This window comes from Bactrocera neohumeralis, unplaced genomic scaffold (genome assembly GCF_024586455.1).
Source record: "Bactrocera neohumeralis isolate Rockhampton unplaced genomic scaffold, APGP_CSIRO_Bneo_wtdbg2-racon-allhic-juicebox.fasta_v2 ctg165_3, whole genome shotgun sequence".
NCBI classification, from domain to species: Eukaryota; Metazoa; Arthropoda; class Insecta; order Diptera; family Tephritidae; genus Bactrocera; species Bactrocera neohumeralis.
The window spans coordinates 99,507-113,728 of NW_026089795.1; the positions used below are offsets into that span (position 1 = coordinate 99,507).

General features: G+C 34.5%; 1 protein-coding gene across 1 annotated transcript in view; it reads left to right on the forward strand.

The window, feature by feature from the left end:
- The first annotated feature begins 5,895 nt into the window (after nucleotides 1-5,895).
- The window catches only part of LOC126766542 (disintegrin and metalloproteinase domain-containing protein 12), a 117,383-nt gene continuing 109,056 nt past the window's right edge, over nucleotides 5,896-14,222 (forward strand). The window contains exon 1 of the mRNA XM_050484299.1: nucleotides 5,896-7,532. Within this exon, the coding sequence (XP_050340256.1) occupies nucleotides 7,415-7,532 (118 nt within the window). The 5' untranslated portion in view covers nucleotides 5,896-7,414. The remainder of the gene's footprint in view (nucleotides 7,533-14,222) is intronic.

A 14,222-nucleotide genomic window follows, 5' to 3' on the forward strand; every position in this document is an offset into this window, starting at 1 on the left:
ATACTTGAGTTTAAGCAAATGCCTATAGCATAGAACCTCCGATAGATCGATGACAATTTCAATCTACCGCACACTGAGTGCTTCTGTGCAAACATACGTCAGTGAAAGAAAAATTTAGAAGTTTTTGAACGAAAAATGTTGCACAGAATTTTTAGAGTTATTTCCGATAATGACTTAAGGTGGAAGCGAAACAACCACGATCTATAGGCTTTGGATAAGCACACCTATAATGTACCTTCACAGGTGCATTTCTTTTAGTAACTATGTGTTCAGTTTGTATGGAAGCTATATGCTATAGTAATCCGATCTGATAAATTTTTTCGGAAATTAAGTAATCCATGTCAAATTTCGTGAAGATACCACGTCAAATGCGAAAGTTTTCCATACAAGCCCTTGATTCCGATCGTTCGGTTTGTAGGGCAGCTACATGTTATAGAGGTCCGATATCGGCAGTTCCGACAAATGAGGAGCTTCTTGAAGAGAAAATGGCGTTTGAAAAATTTTTAAACCATATCTTAAAAACTGAGGAATTGTTTGATATATATGCAGACGGACAGACGGACATGGCTAAATCGACTCATCTTAACATACTGATCATTTATATACAAATATACTTTAGAAGGTCTCCGACACTTCCTTCTGGGTGATGCAAACTTCGTGGCAAACTTAATATACCCTGTTGAGGGTATAATTAGTAGGCTGCCGTGGACTAACCATATTATTGGCGCTGACGAAAAGAATCATCTTAAGCAAATTCTCCTCGACCGATGCTAACAGAATTAGAGGAAGGCCAAAAATGAAATGAATTGATGATGTGGATCAGGACGTGATTATGCGCTGAAATTACGATGCTACCGAATTCAGACAAGGGACAGAAATAATTGGAGAACTAAACTGCAGTAAGCAGAGACACGGGCTGAGTTGTGAAGCTGATGATGATACAATTAATAAAAACATACTAAATTTTTAAATCGATATCCCAAATAGTTTTCAGCCGATCAAAGAGATAAAAAAATTCGGCATAAGTGTATTACATACATCTGGTTGCGATTACTTTGAAGGCGATAAAATAAATATTAATGAATAATTAAATAATTTGCGTTTCTTACAATTTCCGGGAACTTTTTTGTCACAATTTATGTGTGGCGTTGATTGAAAGTTATCAATGCTAGTTAGTTGCTAAAAATTTCCTAATTTATTTTTTCGAAAATCTAAGATATTATATTTATTTTTTTTTTTTTTAATCGATTAGTTAGTTATAACGTACTTAGTTAATGGAGCAATTTGTTTAACAAAAGAACATTGCGTACGTGCTTAAAGATATGATGTCTTTGCCCGACAAAATCGACACAATGAGCAAACCAGTATTTTAGCGTTGAATACGCTAGAACCGATTTGACATAACACTTATTCTGATTTGCACTACGTCAACGGTGTTTTATCGAATCAAGAAACAATGTTTATCAAAAATCAAAACACAAAAACATCAAAAAATAGCAGAGATTTGAGACCACTAACTTGAGAACAACTGGAGGAAACATCAGGAAACTCCGGCAGTTTTCTAATTAATATTAGTATTATTTGACAAGGATAGGTTTTTCTATCAGCCCATGTAGTCTCTATTTTTATAGGTCCCACGAATCATGAATAACTGAAGAAAAGCAAAGCTTCTAAGGAAGCGAACAGTATTCCAGTATTTCTTATTATACGAATGCATTGACCGCTTTTGTCATGGATATAAGTAGCTAAATCAGGGCCGAGAATAGCATTTAACCCATCATTATATCCTTATAGTCCATTTTGAATTTGTAACGGGTTTTTCAATAAAACAAAAGTTTTTTTTAAATAAAACAAAAACAGTTTTTTTTATTCCTTTAGAAGCACGTTTGATGCCATTAAGTACAGAACTCAATTTCTTTTGCATGACTACCATGGGCACACTTGCAGAAGTCCACACGCTGAATGCAATTATCAACGGTTTTCAAGCATAAATCGACCGATACTGCTGCAATTTCACGTTCGATATTCGTGGCAGGCTTGTTCGCATAGACCATAGACTTGGCATGGCCCCACAGGAATTAGTCTAACGTTGTCAAATCGCACTACTGAAATGATAAAAATGAGCCAATTCGAGTTGCCAAGCAAAATTTTAAAATTAATTTATTTTTTGACGATACTTCATTGGCTTGAATCGATGAAAGATACGATCAGTTGAACCAAATTATTAAATCTTTGGGATTTTTAATTAATATTGATCAAATGCAAACCTTTACATACAAAGCCATTTTTGAATATTGTAAAAAATTAGAAATGTGCTTAATTCGTGTTAGATTGACGGATACACAGCAAATCAATGAAGTGTACCTAATTCTACTAATATACGACTTTTTTTAAATGAACATATCTTGCGGTTTTTTATATATATTTTAAAAGATATATATACAGTATATACTTGTATATAGCTTATCAAAATATTTCTTTATACAGCTTAAAATGCGCTTAATTCATATCTAAACAGATTACATACACTAACGACTATTTATACATATGTATATGTAAATCAATAGTAAGCTGTAATTATTTTAGATATATTTATTATTTTTTCGTACTCCTTTTGCTGCAATAATTACATCCGGATCCATACTCCTCACTACATTTCTAGTATCATTGTCTGTTAACTTGAACGTAATTTTTTCTAAATGTTCAAAAATGAGGTTGTATTATTTTTTCTTTAGATAGATGCAGCCGTGATTTACTGTTGACAATTTTTTTTTAACTCTTAATTAATTTTTCTCCACATTTAATAATCCATACTTAATATCATAAATGTGAATGTACGTATGTCTGGCAGTGAGCGAGGGCAAGACGAAATATCTCCTGTCATCAAACAAACAGTCGTCGCACTCGCGACTTGGCACTCACGTCACTGTTGACAGTCATAACTTTGAAGTTGTAGATAATTTCGTCTATCTTGGAACCAGCGTAAACACCACCAACCTAGAGTCACCCTAGAAATCCAACGCAGAATAACTCTGGCCAACAGGTGTTATTTCGGACTGAGTAGGCAATTGAGAAGCAAAGTCCTCTCTCGACAAACAAAAACCAAACTCTATAAGTCACTCATAATTCCCGTCCTGCTATATGGTGCAGAGTCTTGGACGATGTCAACAACGGATGAGTCGACGTCGCGAGAAGAAAGTTCTGCGAAAGATTTATGGTCTTTTGCGCGTTAGCCACGGCGAATACCGCATTCGATGGAACGATGAGCTGTACGAGATATACGACGACATCGACATAGTTCAGCGAATTAAAAGACAGCGGCTACGCTGGCTAGGTCATGTTGTCCGGATGGACGAAAACACTCCAGCTCTGAAAGTATTCGACGCAGTACCCGCCGGGGGAAGCAGAGGAAGAGGAAGACCTCCATTCCGTTGGAAGGACCAAGAGGAGAAGGACCTGGCTTCGCTTGGAATATCCAATTGGCGTCACGTAGCGAAAAGAAGAAACGACTGGCGCGCTGTTGTCAACTCGGCTATAATCGCGTAAGTGGTGTCTACGCCAATTAAGAAGAAGAAGAATAAGAATGTACGTATGTATATTTGTTACGCTTTCTCGCTTAAGTCACGTAACCGATCAGCATGAATCTTTATAAGCATATGTCTTGTGTTATTGGAATTGTCATAGGATATTTATTAATAAAAACAAAATATATTTTTTACGAGTTGTGAAAAAAATTTGTTTCGACAGATAATATTTGTTTGTAAAATATATTTGATGTTCTTAAAATTGAATAAAATAATATTTGCAGAGAGAAATTTTCAAAATGTGACAAAATAAAAATGAACCAAATAAAAAAATAGGGGTTTTCAGGTTAACACCACAAACAAGATGATTATCGCGATATAGTATTTCTGTACATGGAAAAAAAATAGTAGAACTGTTTTGAAATAAGTGTGATATCTGATGAAACATCTGTGTCAAATGTCACATCAAAATTATCATAGTGTTTAGTATGCGCTTTTATATCTGAAGTATATAAAATGTATTCGGCGATTTTACGATGAATGAAATTATTCAACAAAGAAGTTCCATTAAATTTTGTGTGCGGCATCAAATTTCTACTGTCGAAACGTTCAGAATGTTGGAAAACGCCTTCGGTGATAATTGTTTATCGTGAGCAAGTGTTTTTGATTGGTACAAAATTATTCAAAGAGGGTCGAGACAGCTTTGGCGGAGAACCGCGTTCAGGACGGCCATCAACAACAACTGATGATCAACACGTCAATGAAAAAAGGAACTGGTGCTTGGGCCTAAGAAAAGTGAAAGTACGATTGGTAACAAAATCGCTTAATTTTTTCGAAAAACAGCGTCACGTTAACGTTTGTGATACAATGCTCTCCGACTACCAGAATGTCATGAAATGTATTACTACAGGCGATGAGTCTTTGATCTATGCTTACGACCCGGAAACAGACGATCAAACAGCCGAATACCGTGACAAAGGTGAACAATTAAAGTTATGTTGACAGCTTCTTTCTATTATTGAGGTGTGGTGCACTCCGAATTCCTTCCAACTGACCAAACTGTCAACAAGGAATACTATTTATACTATTGCACGAAGCTATTCGTAAAAAGAAATCGGAATTATGGGCCGAAAACTCTTGGTTTTTGCACCACGATAATGCACCGTCGTATACTGCATTGATTCTTTGTGAGTTTTTCGCCAAATTTTCAACCAATATCGTAGCGCAACCACCGTATTCGCCTGATTTATGTAGCTCCGTGTGTCTTCTGTCTATTCAAACCGTGTTAAGTCAATGGAAGACATGAAACGTGAATCGCTACGCGCATTAAAGCCTATTCCGGGCTTTAACAGATGTTACGAGGATTGAAAAAAATGTTCTTGGCGGGGACGACATAGATTTTGAAGAATAAATTAAGAATTTAACATTATGTATTATGAAAGAATGAATCTTACAATTGAAAACTTTCGCATTTGACGTGGTATCTTCACGAAAGTTGGCATGGATTACTGCTTAAGGTAATAATATTATAGCCGAAAAAATTGTTCAGATCGGATTACTATAGCCTATAGCTTCCATACAAACTGAACACATAGTTACTAAAGGAAATGCACCTGTGAAGGGTATATTATCTTCGGTGCAGCCGAAGTTAACGTTTTTTCTTGTTTTTTTAATAATCATGGTAAACCTTAGGAGTACGGGGTGTTTTTGTTGTTGTTTTGTTGTTAATGCAAAATAGGTTTAGAAGAGACGAAGAATTGGCCCATGACGTTAAATTGTCTCGGGCCCGCTTTGAGTATAACAAGGGTAAATTGCGGAAGCTCACTAGTTTTGTGGAAGTAGTTGAAAGAATAAACACCTTGTGGCATGGAAACAGTAACAATAATTATACAAATCAGGTTTCAGACTTCATCTCGCGCTCGAAAATGGCGGAGATCGTACACAAAAGGAAAAAGTAAGTTTCTTCGCATGAAAAGAACATTGTGAATTTTAAATCAGTCGGTAATAAATAATTTAAAGTTTATTTTCGTAAAATTATTGAGTTATTGATAGAATTTGAAGCTGAAACGTGGTATATTGGCAAATATTAGCTTCTCCTTCGAGAATATACAAAAGACCCGTTAAATACTAGCTGGTAAATACGACAAACAGGTGTCGCCCTCAAAATATTTTTACTGTGTATAGCGCCATCTGGCGTTGATAGTTTAAATATTTCTCCCTTAAGTATGTTTTGTTTATTTACGAAATACTGCTTTCTTTGGATTCTCATTTAGCAAACAGCTGTTTTCCCACAGGGATGATATCGTGAGTATTAAACTCCAATTGTGACAATTATCGGCTCGTTTGCTGCACTTCAGTTCGCTATTAGACACCGGAGATTATTGTAGGAAATGGTTGGATGCGCACAGTGTTTTTCGGTCGATGCGTGTTTATTTTTTCTTGAATGCCTGGTCTGAGCTATCTGCTAATTAATCGGTTTTCGTAGTGTGTAGAAAAATCGACAGAATTAAAGTGACGTGCGCTCAGTGATATTAAAAAAATCGAATACAAAATAAATGCGGAAATTGGAAAAGTGCGTGCGAGTTTAGAAAAAATATTTGTTTTTGTAGTGTAATACAAAAAAGTTGAAATATCTTTGCGTGATTTTAATGAATGTCTAGTGAAAAGAATAAGCGAAAGGAAGCTTGAGCAAAAATATATTTGAAAGAGTAAGCTAAAGAGAGAATCGTAATCTTAAAAGCTGCTCGAAAAAAGATATGAAAACGTAATGCGTTAAGTGGTATAACCAAATAAGAGTGCAGAATAGCAATGAAGAAGCTGAGTGGAGTAGTGATAAAAAATACGAAAAATAAACAAAACGTGGATGTTTGTATGTTTTATTCGCGGTGCTTGAATGTGCTTTCATTGTAGTGGTGGAATATATATAGTGTAGAAAAAAAAACAAATAAATAAAAAAAGTTGGAATTTTGGAAAACAATTTAAAATAATAACAACTATTAATTGTTGTGGCAAACAAAGCGTGCGAAGTTTGTGTGTAACAGTGTGCGCATAAAGTTGCAAATGTCAACAACTAAGCAAATAAACAAAACAAAGAGAATATAAACAATCATAACGGCTTTTGCTCACCCGCCACCCCCTTGTTAGCAGTGTTGAGAAAATTAATATATTTAGTGGCACACCCTCAGCGACGCTGCATTTGCAAATCCATATTTAATGTAAGGAACTTAAAAAATTCTTCTTTTACCAACTCGACATACTAGCAATCGTATGTGTGTGTGCACATGTATGCAGACGCGCCCCTATATTGACCTGTGATTTCCGTCTACGTCTGGGAAACATAAACATATGTGAATAGATAACAAAAAGAAAAGCAGTGTGGACTTGAGAAAAAGGGGTTGGCACCTACAAATACGTCCGCCCAAGCAAGCTCCACAGGCTGAATTCGTTCGTTCGTGCGAAGTGTGATGTCACCACATCTGCTTGCATTGACTACTAATCCACTGCAGACGCTACTGCTACCAACAACACTAACAACAAGCACGTTTTACATAGGCCTTGCATCATCATTGCCGACTGCATTCCCAACACTTTGTTTGGTTGTCTCGACTCTTTAGCTTGCTGTTCTTGTGAAGTATCTGCTGCTCGCCAACCGCGTGTTACGCATTAGCCCCAAATCCCTAAGGCCCCGTTAACGCATCCCCCCAACTAATCCGAACACATATGCATACGTAAACATTGCCATACACAGAACGAGCAACTTGCATACACACTCGGGTACTTGTCGTCTTGTGGCATATTAATTGCATTGCCATCTGCCTCCCGCCGCCTCTCAACTTGTCAACGGACCTCTTTCGCACAGCTGTGCTGTTAAGTATTTCTACTGCTGAGAAATGTCACGACGGTTTTTATCGCGCCACCACCTAACAGCGCTCGGCAAGCTCCTACTGCTGGTCACCATATGTTGGCAGGCAGCATGTGCCAACGCGAGCGAAAATGCACAAACCAAAGGTAAGTGGCGATTACTTTATTAATTTCCAAAGTAAGTGGAGATGACTTTTAATAGAGTGCTAAAAAAATTACTTCTGTGAGCTAAAGTGAGAGTTTATTTCGGTTATAATGTTAATATTTGGGTTTGGCGAATAAAACTAAAAAAAAAAAAAAAACATTGCATACATAAATTCCATAAAGTTAGGTTATTGTTCGTCATAAATTTAATAAAAACACTGGATATTCATAATTATTCATTCTTTTATGTATTGTTATTTCGTGTAATGTTAGTGAAGATAAATTTATCGAAATGTCAAAGTGACTTATCACAACCTGTTTTAGTTTGGCCTTGAAAGCTGTGCAAATACTTGGCTGCTCAATACACACACTTGTATCTATGTATGTATGTATGTATGTTTTTGAATACACACATAATCTTACACCTGATTCACCGCATAATCAATAAAAGTATAAGAACTATAAAAAATATGGCGGTATCAAAGTATTAGATTGTTTATTTACTTTTATATTGATACCGTAATCAAGTTTTTTCGTTATCAGCCATTACGATTAAATAGAAAATACTTGATAATTTATAAAAAAACAAATAAACATTTATATTGTTATTAAGTCGTGTAAAAACATTTGTATTCCTTTGGTTTTCTGACTTTTTATTAGAAAGCTACAGGTAAAATATATAATTGTTTTCAAAAACTGACCATTCCTAAAACTAAATATTTTCGTTGTATTAAGCATATTACCACCATGAAAAACATGCGTTTTAGAGGAATGTAGTTTTGTGAGTATTTCTTATAGCTAAAATTACCAAACCGTACCCTCATCGTCTTAGTAGATATTAATGCCTGAAAGGTTAAGGGGTCACATGGGTTTCCTCGGTTAAAAAACAGCCTTCATTCACCAATTTTTTCTCATATAAAAAATAAAATATTTTATTAGAATTTTCCTCATATCAAAAATAAAATATTTTATTAGAATTTTTTATTGTTACAAAATAGCAATTTTCGGTCATGGCGACGCCATTTCCGGTAGCCCCTCGGAAAAAAATGCGCCCGCGTTTAGAGGATCATCTAAAGTGAAAAATACGTGTTTTAGTTAAAACCTTAGCTAAGAAATTAGACGAAGGAAAAAACTGAAAACTGGATTTTTGGCAGACATTTTTGCAAAAAAATCAAAATTAAAATTTTTTTGTTTTCAAATAGTTGTAATCGGAAAAAAATCTTTCGTCTAAGTCCTTAAGAATTGTATCTCAAAGATTTGTTTAAAATTTCGTGGAGATCGGTTAAGTAATTCTTGAGAAATCTTGCCATCCGACGTTTTTCACGTTCTGTTTCGAGAAAAACGCGTTTAAAGACGGCGCGCTTAGCCTAGCTAGCCTCGAGCGCACGAGTTCTCAAGACTGTATCTCCGAAACTATTACTCTGATCAACTTGAGCAATTTTGGATAATATTCTAGAAGTGTTGTAGAATTTAATAAGACAAAAAAATTTTTTTTTGAAACCCGTAAGCCCATGTAACCCTTTAAGCACATATAAATTAAATATTTCTATAGTTTTAAAGCTCTAATTGTTCAAAAAGTTTTACGGGGTTATTATGAGACGTTATATCTCGTTAACTTCTTCATCAGAATATTCTGATTACTGAATTACTTACCTCTAGGCTCTTCTCTCAACTCTATGATATTTCTATAATCTAATAATATGCCCATCGAAATTGAGCTCTTTCTGGAAATTTATCATTTATTACCAGAGTAATCTCACCTTTGTGATGTACTGTTACACAAACATCTATTATCTACTAAAGTTAGAAGATTTTCGTTTATTTAATACAAAAAATATTTTAATTTCAAGAAATTCTAGAAATTCTAAAATAAATACCCTGAACATATACCCTGCTTATAAAACAGTTTTTAACACCCGAAAGAAAACTTCGAATATCCTATAATCCTACATTCGCAATGATTCCGCACACAAAATTTGACGTGAAATACAAAATTTGAGACAAATTCTTTGACCGATATTTTTATCCATTGTAAAAATCGCAACCCACTACTGATTTAAGTAGCTGCTGTAAACAAACTGCTTGACAGATCGCGCTCATATTTGACATAGTAACTAAGGACAGTCCTGCCAACTTATCAAGGAATTTAATTAAAATTTCCGGGTGTTTTTTTGTTATAATATAATGTACATACATATAATAATTGTACGGAATTTAGCATTCGTGCCATTTGCTCTAAATTTTGCCGAAAATTGAAACATCTGTGTTAGAAAGTTAGCGCACGACTTAAATTTCAAATATGTTTAGTTTCACAAACACAAAAAATTTTTTTGCAAATTGTTTTAAATACAGTCGCCACCACCGTGTTGCATTTCATTCACTTAAAGTGGACTTGTAAAGATGTCTGTGGATGTGTGTGTGTGTGCTTAGCATTTCGAATTCCAATCGCGCATTCTGCAGAGTAAAAGTAAAACAAACTTTCATTGATTGCTACAGTTTCGTTTTGTTGAAATTTCGTTTGTTTTTGTTTTTTGCTATTTGCGTTTCGTTTGCACTTGTTTCTAAAAGTTTTGAAATTCTTTAAGCGCGCTTCTTTTTACCTAGCAAATAGTTTAACAGTCACTGCGAAAAATATGCAGGCCTACACACACAAACGGAAGATCAGCGAACTATTATTGTGTGTGTGCGTGTAAGTGAGCGTGAACTACTCTTTTGAAGTGCCGCTCGTTGCACAGTTTCTGCCACGTGCCACTTTATCATAGCTCCATATTTATGTGTGTGGATGGTTAACTTTGTCGTTTGCCAAAAATTGATTTTTAACTCGATTGGGCGCATGTTTTTCGTACACCAAGGCATCATCAACCAATAAAAATGTACTTTTTTATATCAGTGCGCTCTAGAGACTTTCTAGGTTTTCTTATGTTTCGAAGAAAATTCAAAAATAGACAAGTAAACAAAACGAAGTAACGACAACGCAACAATGGGCGCTTGAATAGGGTGTTTGAAAATATTTATTTCTTTCTGCCTTCGGAGCTCGCTTATTTTAGTCTCTTTTCTGCATTAGTTTCGCATTACTGCTTATTTCGCTTTTGTTATTTTGATCTTTTGATTGACCATTATTCAACACTCGTCCATTGCCAATATTTCTGCATATTTTTTCTGCCTCTCTTGAGAGCGCTTTCGCTTTCAGCTTCACAATCAATACAATTCATACTACACTTGTACAATAATTACCGGTCCATTTGCGCTGTTGTTGTTGTTACATGCGCTGAAAGAAATTAGAAAGTATCTCCTCTGCTTAAAACATTCAATTAATTACATGCCTGCGAATAATCACTTTTAACCGAATATTTTTCTGCTGGTGCCCGCTTGATGCAGAGCGAAAAATAAAATGAAAGAAAATACGGTGTAAAATTTGCAGTAAAACTGAAAGTTGGTGGAAAGACGTGAAATTGAAATTTTTAAGAAAAGGTGTTAGTGGAATATTTTGAAGTAGATTTATACTAACGTTGACACATATGTACATATACATACATATATACATATGTATTACTCTTCTGTTTTTGTTTTTGTGAAAAAAACGGCTAAAAATTATTAACAAATTTTAAAGCATCACAACAAAATAAATAAAAAAAATAAGAAAACGAAGTCGTTATGCCGGCGAAAATGTATCGAGTTAGAAATACTTTCGAAAATTTGTAGTTGATACGAAGCTTTGTTTTAACAGTTTAAGTTGGGTCTGTTGGGCCTGCTGTCAATATAATTTTTTTATTGTATTCCATTTTAAAAAGTGCAATGCATCCAATATACAAGTATGTATATATGTATGTATATCATGCTAGCATTCTACCAGCACCTCTATTGCTTCTTACGCTCTCAATTTGTGCGATTTTCTGCTAGTTTTTTGTGTTAAGAAATGCTTTTCCTGCAGAAACTTTGCTAGTGATAGTTGGCCCGAGGAGTTACATGGGTTTTTCAAGTGGATTCGAGTAGATAATAGTTTCGTAGATACAGTCTGGACAACTTGTGCGCTCGAGGCTAGCTAGGCTAAGGTGCGGTCTTTAAGCGTGTTTTTCTCGAAATTGTGTTTTTGGAGTCGGTTGGCAAGATTTCTCGAGAACTACTTAACCGATCTTCATGAAATTTCACACAGGTCTTTGAGATACAATTCCTAAAGACTGGACAAAGGATTTTTTTCGATTTAAACAATTTTTATTTTTTTGTATAAATGTCTGCCAAAAATCCAATTCTCAGTTTTTTTGCTTCGTTCAAGTTCTAATTTAAAGTTTTAACTAAACACACATATTTTTCACTTTAGTCAAACCTGTAAGGAGTTATCCTGCCAAGGCGGGCAAGGAGGGGTCACCGGAAATGGCGTCACAATGGCGGAGTTCAAAATATATATATTTTTTTAATTTCTTTATTTATAGAGTATGTTTGTAACAATAAAAAATATTTAAATTTTTATATGAGAAAAAATTGTTGAAAAGAGGCTGTTTTTTATCCGTGTAATCCCATGTAATCCCTTAGGAAACCAACTTATAGTTGACAGTTTCACAGCTGATTTTGACATTATGAGTTAAAATACTTTCGATAATTTGCTGTTTATTGGCTATCGACACAACCTTACACTTATATCATGGTGTGCTTTTTGAAGGTAGCAGTTAATTCAGCCATGACTATGTTTGCAGTATAAAGAATACTAATAATTCCAAGCCAACCTCGCCACATGAAGCGAAAATATGCACACGAAAGCTAAATTAATTTATTAATGGATGTTGACCGACTTTGTTGAAACATTATTTGCAATATTAAATAATATTTTAAGCGTATCAAAATTTAATTAGACACAATTGCAGCGGATCCGCATAAAAGGCTATATATGCATATACTACATACATACATACCATGTAAATGTATAGTTAGGTATAAACTAACAATCATAACTATGTTCACATAACCAACTCAACCACCTAATCTGTATTTATACTAAATAATAATGATTTATAATTCTTCATGTAATAGAAAGACATAACTGCAAATATTTGCCGTGGCGTTTAGTCACCATTTTGGCCAACTTTCCAAGCCAACATGCAAAAGCAATATTTTTGTTGCAACTACAACCGCTGCCAAGTTGGGTTGGTGCAACAATAACATGGCAACAACAAATAACAAAATCCCAAAAACAACAACGCGCTAATAAGGTCAGTTGCCATGTACTACTGGCTTGTTTGGTAGACACATATGAGTGGCATAAGTTAAGACAAAGACAAGCATTATTTGTGTCATTGTTGTAGCTACCGCGTCATTATGCCGCGCAATTACGTGCAATTATGCCAACAACAACAGCGGTGAAGATGTTAGTTCAATGCATTTTACATACCTTTTTATTAACATTCGCACACACGTCTGCGTTGAAATACATATGTCTGTGTGTACTTGTAAAAAATATGCGATCAATCACCTATGTAAGTAAATATATATTTACACACACATGGACAAAATATGTACATATACATATGCATATACATATACATATGCGAATTTACTTTATATGTACATATGTATGTACTTGTTCTCCAGTTTCTTTTGCTTTGTTTGCGCATTTCTTAAGGCAAAATTGATTTAATGAGACGTTGAAAAGATGATTTAAATACGATAAACACACACATTTACAGCAGAAAATATAATATAAATGTGAATACTTGGTGGCATGTACAAAGTTGTGGATAAAACAAACATATTGATAAAACGCTCCAACTCACAATGACGTAATAAAATATATTGCTATTGTTATTTTTGTTGATAGCGAAAACATAAAATTAATTTACATTTCGAAAAAAACATTAACTTCGGTTGCACCGAAGCTAGAATACCCTTCACAAATAAAAAAGTTTTCATTCAAAACCTGATTTTGATTGTTCAGTTTGTATGGCAGCCATATGCCAAAGTAATCGATATGTAATATTTATTCGGATATTGTAGCCTTGCTTTTGGGGAAATTATTTGGCAAATTGGATGGTTCAGTTATTACAGCTATAAAGTATAAGATGTAAATTAAAAGCGCTTAGTGAGGTTAATATGGTACATACATATGTGTGTATGTATGTTGCTATATGCTACAAAGGTTCATAGATAACTTAAGTGATTAATGTGTGGTTTACGCGTACAAACTAACGGACAGCTTTCATTAGACTCGGACAGCAAAGCCTGTAAATATGGAGAGGAGGGTAAATGTGAAGCTTGCCTTAATGAATAATGCTTTGGAATGAATTTCTAAAGTCAAAATGTTGATAAATTTATTAATTGAAATAAAAAATATTATAGCACCATGTAGAAGGTGTCACTGCACTAAGCTCCGCGCTTTTGAGTAAAACACTTTATTATAAAAGAATTTCTTCGAATTATTAGCGTAACAACAATAACAATGGTTAATTCACAGATAAGCCAAAATATGCGAAGTCTTTTTTTGCTTTTGGAAGATTAAAATGTTGCACTGAGCTTTTTGCATTTTGCTCATGCAAAAGCCATGAAGGCTTAGGTCCCAATTACGATATTTTGAAATTCGGTATGGTTTTCAACTCAACCCTTCTAAAACAAATTTCGTTTGAAGTGTTGTCAAACTAGAGTATAAACAATTTTCTACTGCTAACAAGCAATTGAAGTCAAACATTAATGTATTTATTTAGGAAA